At 41.6% G+C, this 19,977-nt stretch overlaps 2 protein-coding genes across 8 annotated transcripts in view; one reads left to right on the top strand and one right to left on the bottom strand.

The window, feature by feature from the left end:
* Positions 1–19,977, bottom strand: part of MIER1 (MIER1 transcriptional regulator) — a 133,270-nt gene that overhangs the window by 73,274 nt on the left and 40,019 nt on the right. For all 7 annotated transcript variants that reach the window (XM_033915927.1, XM_033915923.1, XM_033915921.1 and 4 more), the window contains one exon: positions 15,026–15,171. In XM_033915927.1, coding sequence (XP_033771818.1) covers positions 15,026–15,171 — 146 coding nt within the window. The remainder of the gene's footprint in view (positions 1–15,025; positions 15,172–19,977) is intronic.
* WDR78 (WD repeat domain 78) overlaps positions 1–19,977 on the top strand; it is a 187,274-nt gene that overhangs the window by 6,152 nt on the left and 161,145 nt on the right. The window lies entirely within an intron of this gene.

A 19,977-nucleotide genomic window follows, 5' to 3' on the forward strand; every position in this document is an offset into this window, starting at 1 on the left:
AACAGGTCCAGGATCTGTGTAGTAATCCTCTATCTATACCCTTCTAACCCCTTTTTCAGCAGGAAATTGTCCAATCCTTTCTTAAACCCCGGTACCGTACTCTGTCCTATTACATCCTCTGGAAGCGCATTCCAGGTGTCCACCACACGTTGGGTAAAGAAGAACTTCCTAGCATTCGTTTTGAATTTGTCCCCTTTCAATTTTTCTGAATCTGTCCCCTTTCAATTTTTCTGAATGCCCTCTTGTTCTTTTATTATTTGAAAGTTTGAAGAATCTGTCCCTCTCTACTCTCTCTATGCCCTTGATGATCTTGTAAGTCTCTATCATATCCCCTCTAAGTCTCCTCTTCTCCAGGGAAAAGAGACCCAGTTTCTCCAATCTCTCAGCGTATGAAAGGTTTTCCATACCTTTAATCAGACGTGTCGTTCTCCTCTGAACTCTCTCGAGTAACGCCATATCCTTCTTAAGGTACGGCGACCAGTATTGGACGCAGTACTCCAGATGCAGACGCACCATCGCCTGATACAGCGACAGGATAACTTCTTTCGTTCTGGTTGTAATACCCTTCTTGATTATACCTAGCATTCTATTCGCTCTCTTAGCGGCCGCTGCACACTGTGCCGTCGGCTTCATTGTCCTGTCCACCATTACCCCCAAGTCCCTTTCTTGGGTACTCTCATTCAATAACATCCCTCCCATTGTGTAATTGTACCTCGGGTTTCTGCTTCCTATATGCAATACTTTACACTTCTCAACGTTGAACTTCATCTGCCATCTCGTCGTCCATTCCCCTAGTTTGTCCAAGTCCCTTTGCAATTCTTCGCAGTCCTCCTTTGTCCGAGCTCCATTAAATAGTTTGGTGTCATCCGCAAATCTCACACTTCGTCCCTGTTTCTAGATCATTTATGAATATATTAAATAGCAACCAAGCCCTGCGGAACACCACTCGTGACCTTCCTCCAGTCCGAGTAGTGGCCCTTCACCCCTACCCTCTGTTTTCTACCCTCTAACCAGTTTCTGATCCATCTATGCACGTCTCCGTCCACCCCAAGGTTCTTCAGTTTCCGGAGTAGATGTTCATGAGGCACCTTGTCAAAGGCTTTCTGGAAATCTAGGTATATGATGTCTAAGGGGTCTCCTCTGTCCATCTGTTTGTTAATTCCCTCGAAGAAGTGCAATAAGTTAGTCAGGCACGATCTCCCCTTGCAGAAACCATGTTGGCTGGTTATCAGAAGTTTGTTTTTTTCAAAATGTTCATCGATGTTTTCTTTTATCAGTGCTTCCGCCATTTTGCCTGGAACCAAGGTCAGACTTACCAGTCTGTAGTTTCCCGGGTCACCTCTTGATCCCTTTTTAAAGATGGGCACAGGAGAATAGTCCAGGATCAAAGACTGAGAAGTGAAAGGTAGAGAATCCAAATGGAGCTCTATCAGAACATCAGCAGTAAAGAGGCGGACAGAAGCATCTTAAAAATCTGTGAAGAAGGGTCAGCATCCAAATCCAGACACTCAAGAGTGGCCGATGTGACCGGTCCCAGCAAAGGCATCAGCCAGATCCAAAATAAAGATAGTGGTAGGAGACAGAATAGTTAAAATATCTGCATGATAACTACTGCAATCGAGGTCTGCCACAGCCAGACAAGAGGGCTCCTGAATAGGAAGCTTCACCACAGGCACAGACTGAAAAAAAACAAAACTAATGCACCCGCCAGCTACGTCAAACAAGCAGGGTCTGAAGGATATACCTTCAAGAGCCGCCGAATAAAATCTGGTGAAAAGGCCCATGGCAACCATGGCAGGGCTCTGTTGGGGTACATGCACCATGCCAAAAGAGATCCCAGACTCAGAACGCAGGTGTTTTGCACCAGATTCCAGAACGGCTTCTGAGCAAGATTTTCTTCAGAAGGCACGGAGTCCAGTCCCAGGCCGGCTCTTCAGCTCAAAATTTCTCAGAGGAGATGAAGTCCGAAGCTCCCACCCCCTCCCCCAGTGTGCTACAGCTTGCAGTACACAACTGCTGACCTGATGCCAATCCGGCACAATCAATATGCACAGTCAAAAGATTAGGGACTGAGAATTCCATCCAAAATGATTTTGTATCAAATCGAGGGGTTTTTGAGGCAGAAATAAAAGTTAGAAAAAAGATTGGTTTTAAAATCCAAGATGGCTGCCATCACGATTTCTCACCAAAAATGGCAAAAATAAACTAAAAATTAAAATAAAAAATAGCGAGTTGGGATCTGGGGAGGTGGGGGGCCTGAACCCTATCCTCAGAACCTTTGAAAAATAACTTTAAACTTGTTTTATAAGCCACCTCCGAAGTTCCCATAGGAAAAAATAGAGATTTACTCACAGTTATGCAGTGCCAGCAGCTTTAAACATTATTAGAATGGAGGAAAATGATTTTCTGCCTCAGAAACAGTTCCAAATGGACCAGACTTGAAATCTTCAGACTGCCAGCCAGCCAGACACCGACTACGACCTCCGCCCCACATGGGTCCTCGTCCACACGGTCAGGGGCAGGAAAAGTAGCCTGCACTTGAAACCCATGACAAGGTCACCGACAAGCAGACTCCCAGGAGAAGGGACCCCCAAGTCCAGAAATGATGGCACACAGCAGGCTAGTTCCACAGATCCACCGGAGTTTCTCTGTGAAGCAGCAGTCTGTCAGCGCGGAACTGCATCCTTTCCTTCAACAGGGGACCACCAGGAAGGCTTCTCAAGGCACTGAAGCCACCGAGAAAACGAACTTTAAGTGAAAAAAATAAGAAAAAGAAGCAGAGCAACTGCAAAGACTTCTGCATGGATTGCTTGCAGAACTTGGAACTGGATATATTTCCTGGCTCTCAGGCTAAGTGGGTGGAGCATGTGCTCAGAGAAAGTTTTTAGATTTTTACAACTACCAGATTGCAGGTTGGGATTGAACACCTAGCATATGGAATCTGGAAGGGACAAAACAGAAAGCTGGACTAACCAAGTTCTTCCATGACAGCACTTTTTGCTCATTCTAGTGGGCTATATCATGCTGTCCTGACAAAGTAAGCAGACGCAGCCAGACTGGAGAAATAACCTAGTAATTAGAGCAAACTATGGAAGCCAGGGTTCAAGTCTTGCTTCTTTCACTGTGACTGAGCAACTCCTTATCCCATTGCTTGGGCTCAGAATTTTACAATTTAGACTGCAAGCTCTTTTAAGCGAGAAAACAATACTTGAACTGTAACTTGATTTCTGCTCATATTTGTAAATGAGAGTAATTAAATCAAAAACTCAAATCAAGGCAAAAATCAACTTACAGGGTTTCAGCACCACTGGGGAACATGCTTATATATCATTTTCCTAACAATACACTAAAATAGCTGTAGCTTGCTTTCTATGTATAAACTAGCACAGGTATCTCCATCAGGAGTCACAAATATGTCTGCTTTTCAGAATTATCTAGTGTTGATTTGCAGATATAAGACCTAGTTATATCTTAAAACCAGATATAACTAACTGTGGCCTTTAAGAAATCCTTATTTCCCTCTCTTCGGTTAGTCCAATTACATATTAGGTAAAGGCTGCCTTATTTACAAAAATTTTTTTTTATTTAAATTTTCAATACAAAATGTATACAATAGCTGAACAGTTGTGATGACTGGAAATGTACTGATAACTTAGCTGGTTTTAAGAAAGGATTGGACAAGTTCCTGGAGGAAAAGTCCATAGTCTGTTATTGAGAAAGACATGGGGGAAGCCACTGCTTGCCCTGGATCGTTAGCATGGAATATTGCTACTCCTTAGGTTTTGGCCAGGTACTAGTGCCTGGATTAGCAACCGTGAGAACGGGCTACTGGACTTGATGGATCATTGGTCTGACCCAGTAAGGCTATTCTTATGTTCTTACACAATAGGAAAAGGGGAGAGAGGGAAACAATCATAATAAATGATTTAAGATACACGAGTGACAAAATCTAATTAGCATTGCTTAATACAGATAGGTATACTTTTAGTGCACACCATTTGCTAGTGAATTTACCAATTGAATCAGATTTCTTTGCACAGTAGTATTCATATCCCTGTATCAAGCAGGTCAAATTCCACCACTTATATGATAACTGCCTTAAATCTTTCCAGGAAGAGCAGATTTTTGGAGGCAAGTAAGAGAAGTGAATCTAGCAATAAACAGTCCGCATGAAATATATAAGTACAAAAGACAGGCACTCTTCAATATTGTAATTTTGAACAAACTGCGCGTCTCTTCCTGGGTTTGGAAGAACCACATTAGCTTCCAGAAAGCAGCCGATGCAAGAGGGATAAGCCAATAAAGATTGATAGTAGAGCAATAAAGCTGGTATGATTGTGGAAGTGAAAGATTTATAAAATTCTACTGGTAATCCATCAGGACCAGGCAACTTAGCTGATGGAAGGAGTTTTATAGCATTCTGGATTTCAGTCTCATGAATAGGTTGCTGAAGAAAACAACTGTCACCAGAGGACACTTGAGGAAGGTTAAATTTGCACAGAAAGTCCTTGATAAATATCTAGCGAAACAGAAGATTCTGAAAAGTATAAGCTTTTATAGAAGTTAAATTCCTTTAAAATCAGAGGTAGAGAATGACCCAGGGACACACGTTTTTCCCTGATCCAGCAGGAACTCATTTTCCCATCATAGAGTGTTCTTTTCCTGTCCCTGCCCCATTCCTGCAAGCTCTGTCATCTGCACAAGCCTCAAACAGTTTAAACCATAAATGTTCGAGGCATGTGTGGTTAAGGAAGAACTTACACAAATGGGTCAGGGATAGTGTGGAGCTGACCTGAACAGGATTTAATACTGGTAATATAATGTTTAATTCTTTTCCCTTTCAAGTAAGAAGCTAATAGTTTCCCAGCTTTATTGGCTTCCTCATAGTAGTCTGATGGCAGGGACAGACAAGGAAAAATGCTTGAGCATCTGAATAAATTCATGTAAACTGTTCTGAGCTGCCTTGGGAGAATGGTATAGAAAATTTTGAGTATATAAAAATAAAATAAATAAATAATATAGAAGAGGAAACATTGGAGAGTAGTGAGTGATGCTGGAATTTCAAAGCTTGAAGCTTATGACAAACAACATCATCATATTTGGAGTATAGTGTGGCTTCCATATCATGAATTTCTTTGCCCAGATGAGAAATTGAAATATCCAATTGTTTGCATTTGAAGGCTGAGAAGCTAATTACCTCACCTCTAAGCCAGGCTTTATAGGACTCCCATATAGTAGTAAATGATAGGTCAGGGTCTTTATTTCGAGTAAAGAATTCCTCAGACTCAGATTTAATGTGAGATATGACGTCTCACCTTGAAGCAATGATGCATTTAATCAACAGGCATTCAATGTAATCCTATCAGCTGACTATTGAAGTAAGCATGTTATAAAAGAGTGATCTGAGGTTGTGATTTCATGGATTTTGACATCTTTGATCAGTGGCATGATGTCTTTAGTACTGAAGTAGTCTAGCCAGGGGTAGGCAATTCCAGTCCTCGAGAGACGGAGCCAGGTCAGGTTTTCAGGATATCCACAATGAATATGTATGAGATGGATTTGCATGCACTGCCTCCTTGAGATGCAAATCTATCTCATGCATATTTATTGTGGATATCCTGAAAACCTGACCTGGCTCTGGCTCTCGAGGACCGTAATTGCCTACCCCTGATCTAGCCTGAAGTAGGTATGATGAGGGGCTGAATAGCAGGTGTAGTCTCTTCCAGTGAGGTTGTGTAGCCGCCATGTCAGACCAACTATTAGCTGTATTAGGGACATTAAAGTGGCTCTTGCACATAGTTTTGCTGGACAACATTTGAAGAAGTGGTCTAGAATAGGGTCCAAAGGAAAATTAAAATCACAAGTTAAAATGTATGAGAGGTTAGGGAGGTTGGAGCTGCAGTGTTGAGCTGATGGAAAAAAGTGGAGTCATGAGTAATAGAAGAGTCAAGTATCGTTCCTTTCAATTGTAGCCATCTGCCTTCAGAATCAGAAAGCTGAGAAAACAGTTTATAAAGGACAAGATTTGCGAATGAGGGTTATCACTCTGTTCTTTTTCCCTAAGGCTGGAGAGGTGTAGCATTGACTGAAGACTCCAGTGGCAAGTTTAGCAGCTTCAGAAGCATCAATATGGGATTCTTGAAGGAAACATATGTCAGAGTGAAGTTTGTTTAAATATATTAAAATTTTCTTGCATTTGATGGGATTTGACAGTCCTTTGTCTTTTAACACTTAATGAGGTTATGTTAATAGTAGTCAAGTTGAAAAGAATGACTAAGGGCTAGATTCACTAAAGTCAGCGATTGCATAGAAACATAGAAACATAGAAATAGACGGCAGATAAGGGCCCACGGCCCATCTAGTCTGCCCACCTTAATGTCCCTCCCCTACCTTTGCCCTGTGAATAGATCCCATGTGCCGATCCCATTTGGCCTTAAAATCAGGCACGCTGCTGGCCTCAATCACCTGCAGTGGAAGACTATTCCAACGATCAACCACTCTTTCAGTGAAAAAGAATTTCCTGGTGTCACCTCGTAGTTTCCCGCCCCTGATTTTCAACGGATGCCCTCTTGTTGTCGTGGGACCCTTGAAAAAGAAGATATCTTCCTCCGCCTCGATGCGGCCCGTAAGATACTTGAACGTCTCAATCATGTCTCCCCTCTCTCTGCGCTCCTCGAGCGAGTATAGCTGTAATTTGCTGCTTTTTTTACAGGTTTAGAGATGATCGCTGCTAACCGACCAGATTCACGAAATGGTCTACCGCATGTTTCCTCCTCGATCGCCCATTTTCTGAACTAGCCATGCAAATTAGTAAAACCCCATGCAAAATAGCCAAGCGATTGATTCCTTTACATTGCTTGGCTATTTAGCATCGTTTCTTACCGATCCTAAAACTCGATTGCTATAAACCAGGGGTCCCCAACCCCCGGTCCACAGCCCACAAGCAGTTCGCAGTCGTCTGACAGCTGGGCCGCGAGAGAACTGCCAGCAACAGGCATCTTTTCCCCTCATCTTGCCATCTCCCCCACCCTTCCCCTCAGCTTCAACGATGCACTTCAGAGTTTTCTGTTTCTGAGTATCTGGACGCAGCAACATTTTCACAAGTCCAGCATGACTGCCCCAAAGCTTCTCCTCTGACGCACTTCCTGTTTCCGCCTGGGTGGCTTGCATCAGAGAAGAAACTTTGGGGCAGTTGCGCGGGACTTGTGAGAATGTTGCCGTGTCAGAAACAGAAAACTCTGAAGAGCACCTGCACAGGTGAGGGAAAGGGAGAAAGGTGGCCTTATGAGGGGAAGAGGTTCAGTGGCACTGAAGGGGAGGAAGAGGGGGAAGGGTAACAGACGCTGAAAGGGAGAGAAAGTAGAGCAGATGCTGGTTGGAAGGGGAGAGAGGGAAATAGATGCTGAAAGTGGAGAGAGAGGGAGCAGACGCTAGAAGGAAGTGGGGAGGAGAGAAAGGGGAGCAGACGCTGGATGGGAGAGGTTGAAGAGGGGGGGGCACTTTAGAAGGAAGTGGAGAGGAGAGAGCAAGCACATACTAGATGGAAGGAGGGGTTAAGAAACAGCACTTGCTGGATTGGGGGAAGAGGATAGATTTAGTGAGATACTGGAAGGGGTGAGGGAAAAAGGTGGCAAGCTGTAGGTAGACACAATGAAAGGGAAATTGAGGACTGGAAAGTAAATAGACAAGAGGTAGAAAACAAATTGAGAAGAAAAAGCAGAAAAGAAAAGGAAGGGAGAGGAGAGAAGATACTGGAGCATTGTGGTAGGGGGAGGAGACAGATACCAGATCTGAAGGGAGGAAAGGAGGAGAGAGATGCTAAAAACTACCTGGGGGAGGGAGAGAGAGATGGAAGGGAAGAAGACAGAGATGTTAGACCATGGGGGGAGCAGAGGGAAGAAGATAGGTGCCAGCCCAATTGGGGGGGTGGAGGGAGAGATAGTTTCTGGTAGAGGCACAGAAATAAAGCAGATGCCATATGGAAGAGGCAGACAGTGGATGGAAGGAAGAGAATGGCAAGAAGATGAGGAAAGTATAAACAACAAAAGGTAGAAATTTCTATTTATTTATTGCTAGAAATATAATGTATAGTGTGTATAAAACTGCCCTATGAACCCGCCCCAAATCCCCCCCCCCCCCCGGGAAAAATTTGCTTCTATAAAAGCGGTCCTTTGTGTCAAAAAGGTTCGGGACCATTGCTGTAGATAGTTACCAACAGGTTTGCCTGGGGGGAGGGTGTCATTTTTTTTTTCAATGGCACAGATATTTTGTGTTTATTACACAAGTAAAATATCTGTCCATTAAAAATAAATGAAAAAAAAATCCCCCACCGCTGCCAACAGCTCTCCCCCAACAGACCCCTGACAATCGTGTACCCCCCCTTTTACAAATGCAGAATGGATGCCCACTCCCTCCTGCAAGGAAAGGCCTCCCCCACAACTGAAGAAAAAAGCAGGAGGGATGCTCAAACCCTCCTGCCACAAAGGCACCCACTTACTCCCCCCATCCCCACCTCCTGAAAAAAACAGCAGGAGGAATGCCCACTTCCTCCTGCCCAGAAAGACCTCCCCCCAACAACTTTAAGGTACGGGGCCGGGGGCACTCCAATGGTAGGAGGGAGTAGGCATCCCTCCTGCCTTTTTCTTCGAGGGGAGGGGGGAGGTCTTTCTGGGCAGGCGGGAGTGGGCATCCCTACTGCCATCTGTTTGGGGTTCGGTGGCTCAGGAGTGCTAGCGCTGGGGGGGGGCTTTTTAATGTGACAGATGGCGCTCAGAACATCTGTTCCATTTTAAAAAAAAGCAGAAGCCCTGACAGCAATGACAGGAGGCTACTTCCACTATCACTATTGTTAGGGATTGAGTCTTGGGTTTGCATGCAAATGATTTGCACCTCCATGCAAATCATTTGCATGCAAACCTGATAGTGAATCAATCGCTGTTGGAAAATCAGCCAGAGAATCGGCCAACAGCGATTGAGCCACTATCGTTAGTGAATCTAGTCCTAAGGCAGGTGGACATTCAGGTTCATTATCCATTATCTGTGAGTGAAAAAAATGATACGCCAGAGTCCACTCGTATATTGTAATTCTATGAAAAAAAGGGTAGGAAAATCAAACAAAGGAAAATTGTATTTTCAGGGCAGCGAGCCGAGCATTATTGGGCAAGGCATGGCACATCGGCAATTGCCATTCAGTTTAAACTAGGCAAATCAGACATTTGTCACATAGTTGCCGAAGCTGTAGTATGATAACATTCAATAACCAGATAACATTAAATTCATCTAATTCATGCTCCCAAACCTTTCCAGTTATCAATATTCCACTGGGAGCCTTCCTATTTAAGTAGGAGCCAGACCTAGACCAAAAGGAATAGTCTAAGATTAACTAATTTTTAAAAATCTTCTTTTATATGTTGTAATAGATAGAAAGTCTGTTTATTTTATTTTTATTTTGAAGCATTTTGCTGCAGTTGTCTACACACCATTCCATCTGCTATGGGGTGGGGAGGGAAGGGAAGACTGTATATGGAGATTCTTCAGGAGCAGTATGGCAGCATTTTGTATTTGTTGCAATGAGCCAATTTAGGAGCATGTTGCAATAGTTCATACAGGAGATAACATTGCCCGATTAAAACCCGAGCTTCAGTGTCTCCCTCTTGTTTTTTCATTTTATTTTGCTGGTTTTAACTTTATTTATAGTTTTATGTTGTTCTGTTCATTTTACTTTTAATTTTACCGTTATAGACCCTAATGGCCTTGAACTGTTAATCTTTAGCAGAGGCCTTTCCTACCTGCATTTGGTGACGGCTGAGAAACACTGAAGGAATGATTGCAGCTCTTCTTTTCTCTCTTTTGGATGCTGAGGTTGTGACTGTGAGTGGAGCGGCTGCTTTGTTTGAGCCCAGTTCTGCCCTGTGCTCTCTCTTCTCATCTTCTGCTTGTTGGATGCGCTGTAGATGCCGCTGCTTGCATCGGGCACTTCTGCAGCTTCCCTTTCATGCTGGCGGGACTGCATTGTACCTGATGGCTGCACTGTTGGCTCCTTCCTTCCGGCACTGGAGATTATTGTGCACCACTTTTCTGGCAGGCCGGGACCACGGACAGTTGATAAAGACTTTGTTGTTGGCTTGCATCGGTGGGGCCTGCCTGGATGGTATGTAGTGGGTTGGTGACAGCGTCGGATGACCTTTCGTGGCCTGCCTCTTCTTCCTGGTTTCTTTGCCTTCTGCTCTTGGGCCCAGATTGCAGCCACTGATTCCTTCACCTCTGGCAGGGATGGCCCCAAAGTCCACCATCACTTCTCTGTGTCGATCCTTCCTTGCAGATGTGGAACTCTACTGGACTGGATTAATGATTGGACTTACCACCAAATTGGGATTTATTTTGCTCAGTCTCCAATCTCTTAAACTTATTTGTATATTTTAATTTTATTCTTTTTCTTTATTATTTGAATTGTACCTTTCCTTCACAATTCTTGGAATTTTGTTATATCTTTTCTGTTTTAATAATTGTTTACTCAGGTACTTTAGCTACATTGTGTGACCAGTCAGGCTCCGTACCTGCCATGGTCACTGTGGTTTACCTATTGTCCACCAGGGGAGCAAGAGAGAAGCAGGACCTGAAAGCAAGCCAAGGTCCTATTATCTAGGTCACCACCGGGGGAGACAGAGAGAGGAGCAATCCCTGCTGATTCAGGTAGATCAGGGCGTGCCTCTCCCCTAGAAAGGCCAGCAGTCCTGAACAAACTGTTAGGCAGGATAGGGATGAAGCTGAGGGCTCTCTCCCATGAGGACCTGCCTGGCTCAAGCAGGGGTAATGGCTGTGTCCCCATGGAGGTGGAGGAAGCTGGAACACCTCCAGAATTACCAGGAACTGCTGAGGAAACTCCCATGGAATTACAAATGGAGCTGCCTGCTGAGGATCTGTGTGTGATTCCAGAACCGATGGATGTGGAAGTGGCGATCAGTTCAGGATGAGCAAAGACTGAGTGTTTGTTACTATTTTGTGGCTGGGTTCTTTTTCCTGCTCCCAGTCATTTTGCAAGGACTTTCTGAACTGTGCAGTTGTGAGTAGAGCTAAGGGTGAGTGGGGGGAAGTTTGCTTACATCCGGAGGGAGTTTTGAAAGCTGTTTTGTGTGCTTTTAGAAAGGCAAACTTACAGCACTCCTCTTTACCCAGCCCTGATATATTTTAGGCTGGAGGCTTTATATTTTGGTATTTGCACTAAGGATGATGGAGTAAAAAGCATTTTCTACAGACACTGTTTTGAATACTGTGGACTGCATTTACCTGAGCTCTGCTATGGAGCAGACTTGGGGAGAAAGAAGTTTGGGATATAAACAGCCCTGTGAAAGAATATATCACAGGCAGGACTGGATTATTGAGAGAGAAATCCTGAATGCTGGCAGGATTTTTCCCTCTGCCTTCTTTTTTTTTTTCTTGTTTGAACATTTATTTGCTCCAATGAACTCTGAGCCATTTTGATTGTTGGAACCATTCTGACTTTATTTTGCAAAGTAAATTTTCTTTATTGTTATTCAAACAACTGTGTTGGTGTTTTGCTTGAGTTCCTTAAAAAAATCCTGCAGGGTGACTCCAGTCTGAGTCACACACCAGTGCACTTTTTGTTGGTGGCCACTGGAAGCACTGCTGAGTCCCAGCCTAGGGCTCCAGTGCTAGCTACAATTGTGAGCCTTCGGGACAGATAGGGAAGTTCTAAGTACTAGTATTTTATTGTAAACCACTTAGATCTGTAATATGCTTAAGCGGTATATCAAATGTTAAAAAAACAAACATAAAACATAACTGTTGAGGGAAGTCCAGCTCTGAGAAGTACTGTCTGATTTTCCTTAGCTGCCAGAGGTAGCAGAACAAGGCGGATACTACTTGGGAGATATCGTCAGAGAGTGAAAGGTTGCCATATAGAATTACCTCTAGGCTGCATACTTTTGTCTTTAGCTGTCAGGGTGGCGGAATACCAGGAGACTGACAGGTGTGCAAGTTTGGGGTCGCTTCTCCGTATCCAAAGGAGAAAGTTCGGTTTTCGCCACGTTTAGTTGTACTCTGTTTCAGGTCATCCAGCTTTTTATTTCTGAGAGGAGGTCATGTAGATTGGAAATTTGAATGTCTCGGTTTAAGCCTAGCAGTAGGTACAGTAAGCAGCTCCCAGGGAAATGGTCCTGAGCTCCAGGACACAAAGTAGGCTTTGCTCTTTAGGTACTCAAAGAGTTAGCTTGGGAGCAGCAGTCCATCCACATGGGACTACGTCCTTTCCCCGGGGAGTAAGCCCAAGAGGAGGACCTCCGAGCACTGAGCCATGCATAAAATAATCTGAAGGCCAACAGCAAAAATACACGAAAATAACAAAAAGAAGCAGGAGCAAAGCACTTTCCGAGTTCACTTGCAGAAGGAAAAATTGAAGAGGGAGCTGTTCTCCACTGCAGAAAGAGGAGTTCAGAGATTTAAAGTGATATCCTTCCGCAGATTTGCAACTATGGTAAACTAACAGCTAATATATGGAATCATGTGTCTTCACTAAAGAAATATGGATTATGGGATAATGACAAATACATTAAGTGCAAACATCTCAGGGGCACATTTGTCCACTCTTTTTCAGAATGTACCAAATTATCTATTTGGAATAAGGCCTTTGAACGCATACAACAGGTTCTGCTAAAGAAATTGGAATAGGATTATGATACCTTGCTTTTGGGAGATCAAATATCTCTAGTGGATCAATGTGTCTCACTGCTAGAAAGGTACTTTGTTTATTAATGTTTTTCTATCAGTCATTTTAGGCACCTGAATGTCAGAAGGTGGCCAAGTTCTTCCTAGCTGAGAACAGAATGAAGGATCTGATGTTTTTTGAGACTGAAACTTATAAGAGCTCCAAGAAAAGAGATATTTTGCGCTATACAGTTATGGAAAATATTTCAAGGATTATTTCATAAATTAAGTCTAGAAAAAAAGTGAAGAGGATTAGATTACAATGTGATCTAAAATAGTCTTATCATAGCATAAGAATGCCCAGCAAAAATTTTGCTCTCTCTGACATTAGGTAACCTAACTAAATTCAAAGTTTTTGTATTCACTAGGAAACAGCACACCATACTTATTTCAAACTTGTAAAAGAACATAAGAAGTTGCCTCCGCTAAGTCAGACCAGAGGTCCATCGCGCCCAGCAGTCCGCTCCCGCAGTGGCCCATCAGGTCCATGACTTGTAAGGTGATCCTTTGTCTAAAACCCTTCAATCCCCTTTATCCTTCTATCTATACCCTTTCATAATCCTATCTCTACCTCTACCTATATCCCTCAATCCCTGCATCCTTCAGGAATTTATCCAATCCTTCTTTGAAACACCGTAATGTACTTTGTCCTATCACAACCTCCGGAAGCACATTCTAGGTGCCCACCACCCTCTGAGTGAAAAAGAATTTCCTAGCATTGGTTCTAAACCTGTCCCCTTTCAATTTCTCCGAGTGTCCCCTTGTTCTTGTGGTTCCCAATAGGCTGAAGACTCTGTCCCTCTCCACCTTCTCTATGCCCTTCATGATCTTGTAAGTCTCTATCATATCTCTTCTGAGTCTCCGCTTCTCCAGGGAAAAGAGCCCCAGCCTTTCTAACCTGTCTGCGTATGAAAGGTTTTCCATACCTTTTATCATTTTTGTCGCTCTTCTCTGAACCCTCTCAAGTATCGCCATGTCCTTCTTAAGGTACGGTGACCAATATTGGACACAGTATTCCAGATGCGGGCGCACCATCGCACGATACAGAGGCATGATGACTTCCTTCGTTCTGGTTATAATACCCTTAGTAATACCCAACATTCTGTTTGCTTTCTTTGAGGCCAATGCACATTGTGCCGTTGACTTCATTGTTGTATCCACCAGCACACCCAAGTCTTTTTCAAGGTTACTTCCCATTTTGTAGCTGAACATCGGGTTCTTTTTCCCTATATGCATGACCTTGCATTTCTCTACATTGAAGTTCATCTGCCATTTATTCGCCCATTCCTCCAGTTTGTTCAGGTCCCTTTGTAGGTCTTCACATTCCTCCGCAGTTCTATCCCTGCTACAGAGTTTAGTGTCATCCGCAAATTTTATAACTTCACACTTTGTCCCTGTTTCTAGGTCATTAATAAATACATTGAACAGCAGCGGTCCGAGTACTGACCCCTGCAGAACACCACTCGTGACCCTCCTCCAGTCTGAGTATTGGCCCTTTACTCTAACCCTTTGCTTTCTGCCTGCCAACAAGTGTTTAACCCATCTGTGTATGTCCCCTTCCACCCCGTGGTTCCACAGCTTCCTAAGCAGCCGCTCATGGGGTACCTTGTCAAAGGCTTTTTGGAAGTCGAGATAAATGATGTCTATGGGTTCCCCTTTGTCCATCTGGCTGACATGTATATGAAAGAAAGTTGGGCCAAAACAAAGCAGAAAGATACAGATGATTAAAAGCACGATGATACTACAGGGCAAATGACTCATTTTACATATTCTTTCTGCAGATTTAGGGAAACAATTAGGGCAGATAAAATATTCATAGGTCATAAACTTTATACTGTAGTTCAGATACACAATTTCAACTAACATGACATCCAGTTGCCATTTAAAAGTGACCTGTGTCCATAAAGACTATATATTCATTTACAGCTTTAAGTTTCACTTTTAATAGACTGAACTTTAACCCGAGTAATGCACTTAAGTAGTAAAACATGAGTGGGTGGAGAAAAAAAGGGCAGAAAATTTGATGCTGGGTAGATTTGAGAACCCATGACCAAGAGTAGACTCCCATGGGCAAGAGTTGTTTCATTTATTCACTATTTATATTACTCCTTTAAATGTTTTCAGTTATTATATTGTTGGACAGATATATCTGTTACAACAACAACAAAAAAAGAAGAAACAAGAAAGCCTTTTCCAGGAAATTCTCCAAACCATGCAGAATGGGTTGTAATGTATGATAACTTCATTTGTTGGTAGGCATCAATAAAACAATTTAGTTTTATAGTCTTTAAGTGTCATTTACCCTTGCAAGATCTTCTATTTCAGAACTAAAATTTATTTCTCCTTCCATCATCTCTTCTTCTTCTAATGTTTGTTCATCATCAAGATCATGAACCACCATGTCAGCTGATGGGTCAAATTCATGGTCATCTGATCCAGCTGAACCTCCTGGTTTAAAATATTTGAAGAAATGGTTTTGTCAGATCACATGAGAAGAATGTAAGAATTAGAAAAACTTACAATTCAATTAAAATAAAGACAAGAATTTAATTGTTTAAAAACATCCTAGTTAACTGAGGAAGATATCAGCTTGATAGATAAATACAGTTCTCATGTCTCTAATGCTAATTAACTCAGTAGTAACCATAATACAGTCGACTCTACCTAAGTGTACGTCGGTTAAGCACTTGTTTCGGTTATTCGCACCCTACCACCATGGTCCCGGTTTGTTTGTTTTTACATTAAATTCAATGGACGTAAACTCCGGATATTTGCAATTCGGATAAGCACAAAATCCACTTATGCACACTGATGTCATAGGTCCAATCTCTATTCTTTCACATTATGCACACTCTGGTTAAATGCAATCATGTTCTGTCTGGGAATGGCTAGGCTTCACACAGCAGCTTAAGCACTGGGACAGCTGGGAAAGTGAGTGCTCCGCTTCCACTCAAGCTGTAGGGCATAGCTTTCCTGTTCTTTAGGCTCCAGCAGCCCATGCGCCATATTTAAACTGAGCCGGCTTAACTACAGCCTCCCCCCACTCCTATTAAGCGCACACTTCGTTTAACCTAACGTGGAGACCCGTTCCGAAGGGCGTGCACTTAAGCGGAGTCGACTGAACAAGCTACTGTACAAAATCACTAGTGCTCAACCTTTGCTATCTTTATTGAAATGAGCCAGTGCTTACATACTTACTGATTTTTGATGGATTCCTGAGGAAGGTATTTGAAACAAGGTGGCTTGTTGGACCTAACACACTAATGTACAACAGAGAAGTGATTACCGTATTTTTCGCTCCAGATGATGTACTTTTTTCCACCCAAAAGTGGGTGGAAATCTCGGTGTGTCTTATGAAGCAAAGGTACAAATTTTGTTACCCCACCGCACCACCTTAAGCCCACCCACTGCTGCCGCCACACCACCTTTTTTTTTTAAACACCCACCACCCGTCCATAGTCATTGTCCCCCCTCGTCATTGTCCCCCTATTTACCCTGGTAGTCCAGCGTGTATCCTTCGTCTTATTTCCCGGCCTGCGGCGCAGAGATCAGCAGCGCGGACGACATGAGCAAGCTTTACGCTCTCCTGCTCGGCCCCACACTGCTTTCCGAATGGCTGCCATAGGTTCTCACGAGAACTTATGACGGCCCTTCAGAAAGCAGCACAGGGCTGAGTGGGAGAGCGTAAAGCTTGCTCTTGACGTCCGCACTGTTGATCTCTGCGCCGCAGTCCGGGAAATGAGGAGCCCGGAAGAGCGAATGCTGCCGCGGCAGGCAGGGAGGAAGCCGACTGGAGCTGCTGGGCAGAATTTAAAAAGGTACTGGGGAGAGCTTACTTGGGGCTGGCTGGCTGGTTGGCCTAGAGCTAGCTGGCTGGTTTGGGGCTGGCTGGTTGGCCTGGAGCTGGCTGGCTGGTTTAGGGCTGGCTGGTTGGCCTGGAACTGGCTGACTGGCTTGGGGCTCCCTACTATTAGACATGCCCACCACTAGATGTGCCCTGTACCCTGTCCTGGCCTACCATTAGACCACCAGAGGGGGGACAGGGTACAGGGCACACCATTTGGTTCAGAATTTATTTTTTTTTTCTTCTTGGTTTTTCCTCCTCTAGAGGTGGATGCGTCTTATGGTCAGGTGCATCTTATGAAGCGAAAAATATGGTAGCTGTTAAGACTGCACTCTTCTACAGACTGTTCATATTGTAAATAGGGAGTATATTAATAATAATTTATTTTCTTGTATACCGCCCTACCAGCAGTTCTAGGCAGTTCACAACAGAAAAAATTAACATTACAATTAATAAAAACAATCTCATGCACAATTGCATCTAATGAACAAATTAATACAACATAGTTTAAATACAATGTCAAACAAACAACTGTTAATACCTCAATTAAATACAACTTAATTAAAAAGAAAGTTGGAAAAAACATAACCTAATAAAAATACCCATATAAACATAGGCTTACCAAAAATCAACATTCTTATTTATCAAATAAATGAGTTTTTAATAATTTCCTAAATATAGGGTAGGAATAAGCTTAGACAATCAACGGACTTGTCCAGGAATTCGTTGTGAGCAGTCATCTTTTAATGTGTGATTTATGGACTTTTAACACACTTTGGGAACACATTTTTAATATACTCACCAGTAAAAATGACCAAGTTTCAAGTTTATTGTAGTTTTGATTTAAATGCAATATCAAGTATTTTCAATGCGTATAACAATATTAAAAATTTGGGGGAACAAATAAAATAATTTGAGACAAAAAACATATAAACCTATCCATAGTTAATAAAGATACATAAGGAATATAAGGATAAACTACATTTGTTTTAAAAGAAAAAAAACAAAAATAAAAACATTTGGTTAAAGAGCAACATCAGGAAGGGTATTAAAAAAATTTTAATGAAACTTGGTTTGGAAAAAATGTTTTAAAAAAAGCTTAATAGGAAAATCAAAGAAGATTATCTGATCTAAGATTCATATGCATCTTTATAAAGATAGCCTTTTAGTTTGCTTTTAAATTTTTCTAAGGAGGTTTCAGCACGCAGAAAAATTTGAAGTTTATTCCAAAGCTGGGGTCCCAAGATAGAAAAAGTTGTAGTTCTTCTAGTGCCAATTATTTTCAAAGATGGAATGGTCAACAAGTACTGATCTGCTGATCTAAGAGATCTAGCTGGGGAATATGGTATTAAATATCAATATAAGAATATTGGAATATTAGTTTTCTGAATTTTAAATGTTAGTAATGCGATTTTATATGTTATTTTGTGTGAGATCGGCAGCCAATGTGCTTCTTTTAAAAATGGTACGACATGATCATATTTTTTGGAGTTGGTAATAATTTTTATTTCTATGTTTTGTATGATTTGTAACCTTCGTATTTCTTTCTGAGTTATGCCTTGATATAATGTATTGCAGTAATCCAGCCTGGAGATTATCAAAGAGTGTATTAAGATATTAAGAGCTTTAGGTTCTAAAACTTTAGCTAAAGATCTGATGAGACGTAGTTTATAAAAACAATTTTTAACTACGGAACTGATTTGTTCATGGTATGATAGCTCGTGGTCCAATAATATTCCCAATATTTTAGTCGTCGTTACTTGTTGTAATGGAAAATTGTCTCAAAAAATTTGTGATGTAAATGTAATATCTTTTTTCCATGGCAAGAACATTATTGAAGATTTAGAAGAATTCAGGGCGAGCATATTGTCTTTTAACAATTGACTAATTTGTTTTAACTTATTATTTATGTTCGTTATCTCATTAGGGTCAACAGTATTTAATGGATGTAAAAGCTGGATGTCATCTGTGTAAGCATAAACGGAAAAACCTATGGATTGGCTTAATGTGAGAAGTGGAGCTAGGAAAATATTGAACAGAAGGGGAGTCAGAATTGAACCTTGGGGAATTCCATATGAGTTTGTATAGTTACTTGATGATGTATCATTGAAAATTACTTTATTAGATGACCTGTCCTGAAAATATGAGTAGAACCAATTTAAAACTTGTTCTGAAATGCCAATGGCAGATAGTCTCTTAAAGAGTAAATGATGATCAATAGTATCAAATGCTGCCGATAGATCAAGTGAAATCAAAAAGAACTGATTTATGATGATCAAGGTAGTATTGAATGTTGGTTGTAAGACCTATCATTGAGTATTCTGTTGAGTAATTGGCTCTAAAGCCAGTCTGATTGGGATGTAATGTATTAGTTTTTTTTCAATGAAGTTGCTTACATGGTTGAAAACAACTTTTTCTATTAGCTTAGTAAGAAATGGTAAGTTGGCAATTGGTCGACAGTTTAATTCAGATGAGATTGATTCTTTAGGATTTTTAATTGTAGGACTGATAATTGCTTCTTTCCATTCTTTTGGTATAATCCCTGTTGTTAAACTGTTTGCAATCATTGAGCGAATGAAAGGACCAAAGAAGGAAAAGAAACGTTTTATAAAGGAGGGAGAAATTGAATGAAGGTCTGCACCTTTAATGTTGATATTTTGCAGCAATTGTTTAAGGACCTCTAAAGATGGTATTTGAAAATTGGCACAAGTAAAAAACCCTAAATGGATAATAGCCAATAATATCCAAAAAGTAATAAGAATAATGTAAAATTGGCTAACACACCTGATCCTTGGGGAAAAAAAGTCTAAGGAGATTGGGCCAATCTACAGGTTAATAAATAATGGACATCAGTATGAGCCCTGCATAAGTGAATGAACGTGAACCTCTGGCTCAGGCAATATCTCAAGAGGTGACCAGCACCAGACCGCAGTCTAAATGAGAATAGCCTCATACATCATATAGTCCATGTGTGTCTAAGGATGCATACTGCATTCCACATCCTCCCAAAACTGAATAGACTTTTTTACACCATACACATAAGTTCATGTAATCCTTTTTCTTCTTCTCTACCCACTATTTTAAGTTCTTGTAAACCGTGTCGAGCTCCATTCTCATGGAGATGATGCGGTATATAAACTTAAGGTTTAGATTAGATTAGATTAGAATGGGCAACACATACATACTTTCCCTGAAAACACACCTTGTGAATAAAAATTTTTTCCTAATACATGCAACAATGAATATGATAAATGTAATAAATACTATAAATATGCATATAAAATATAATATAACAGTGTTTATGTGTAAAGTGCAAGTGAAAGAGATGAATAAATAAATATTTAATAAATAATCATACAAAGTGCAAGGTGCTTCATAAAGTACAAAATATGTGGCTGAGGTAAGACATA

Source organism: Geotrypetes seraphini, chromosome 12 (assembly GCF_902459505.1).
Source record: "Geotrypetes seraphini chromosome 12, aGeoSer1.1, whole genome shotgun sequence".
In the NCBI taxonomy this organism is placed as follows: Eukaryota; Metazoa; Chordata; class Amphibia; order Gymnophiona; family Dermophiidae; genus Geotrypetes; species Geotrypetes seraphini.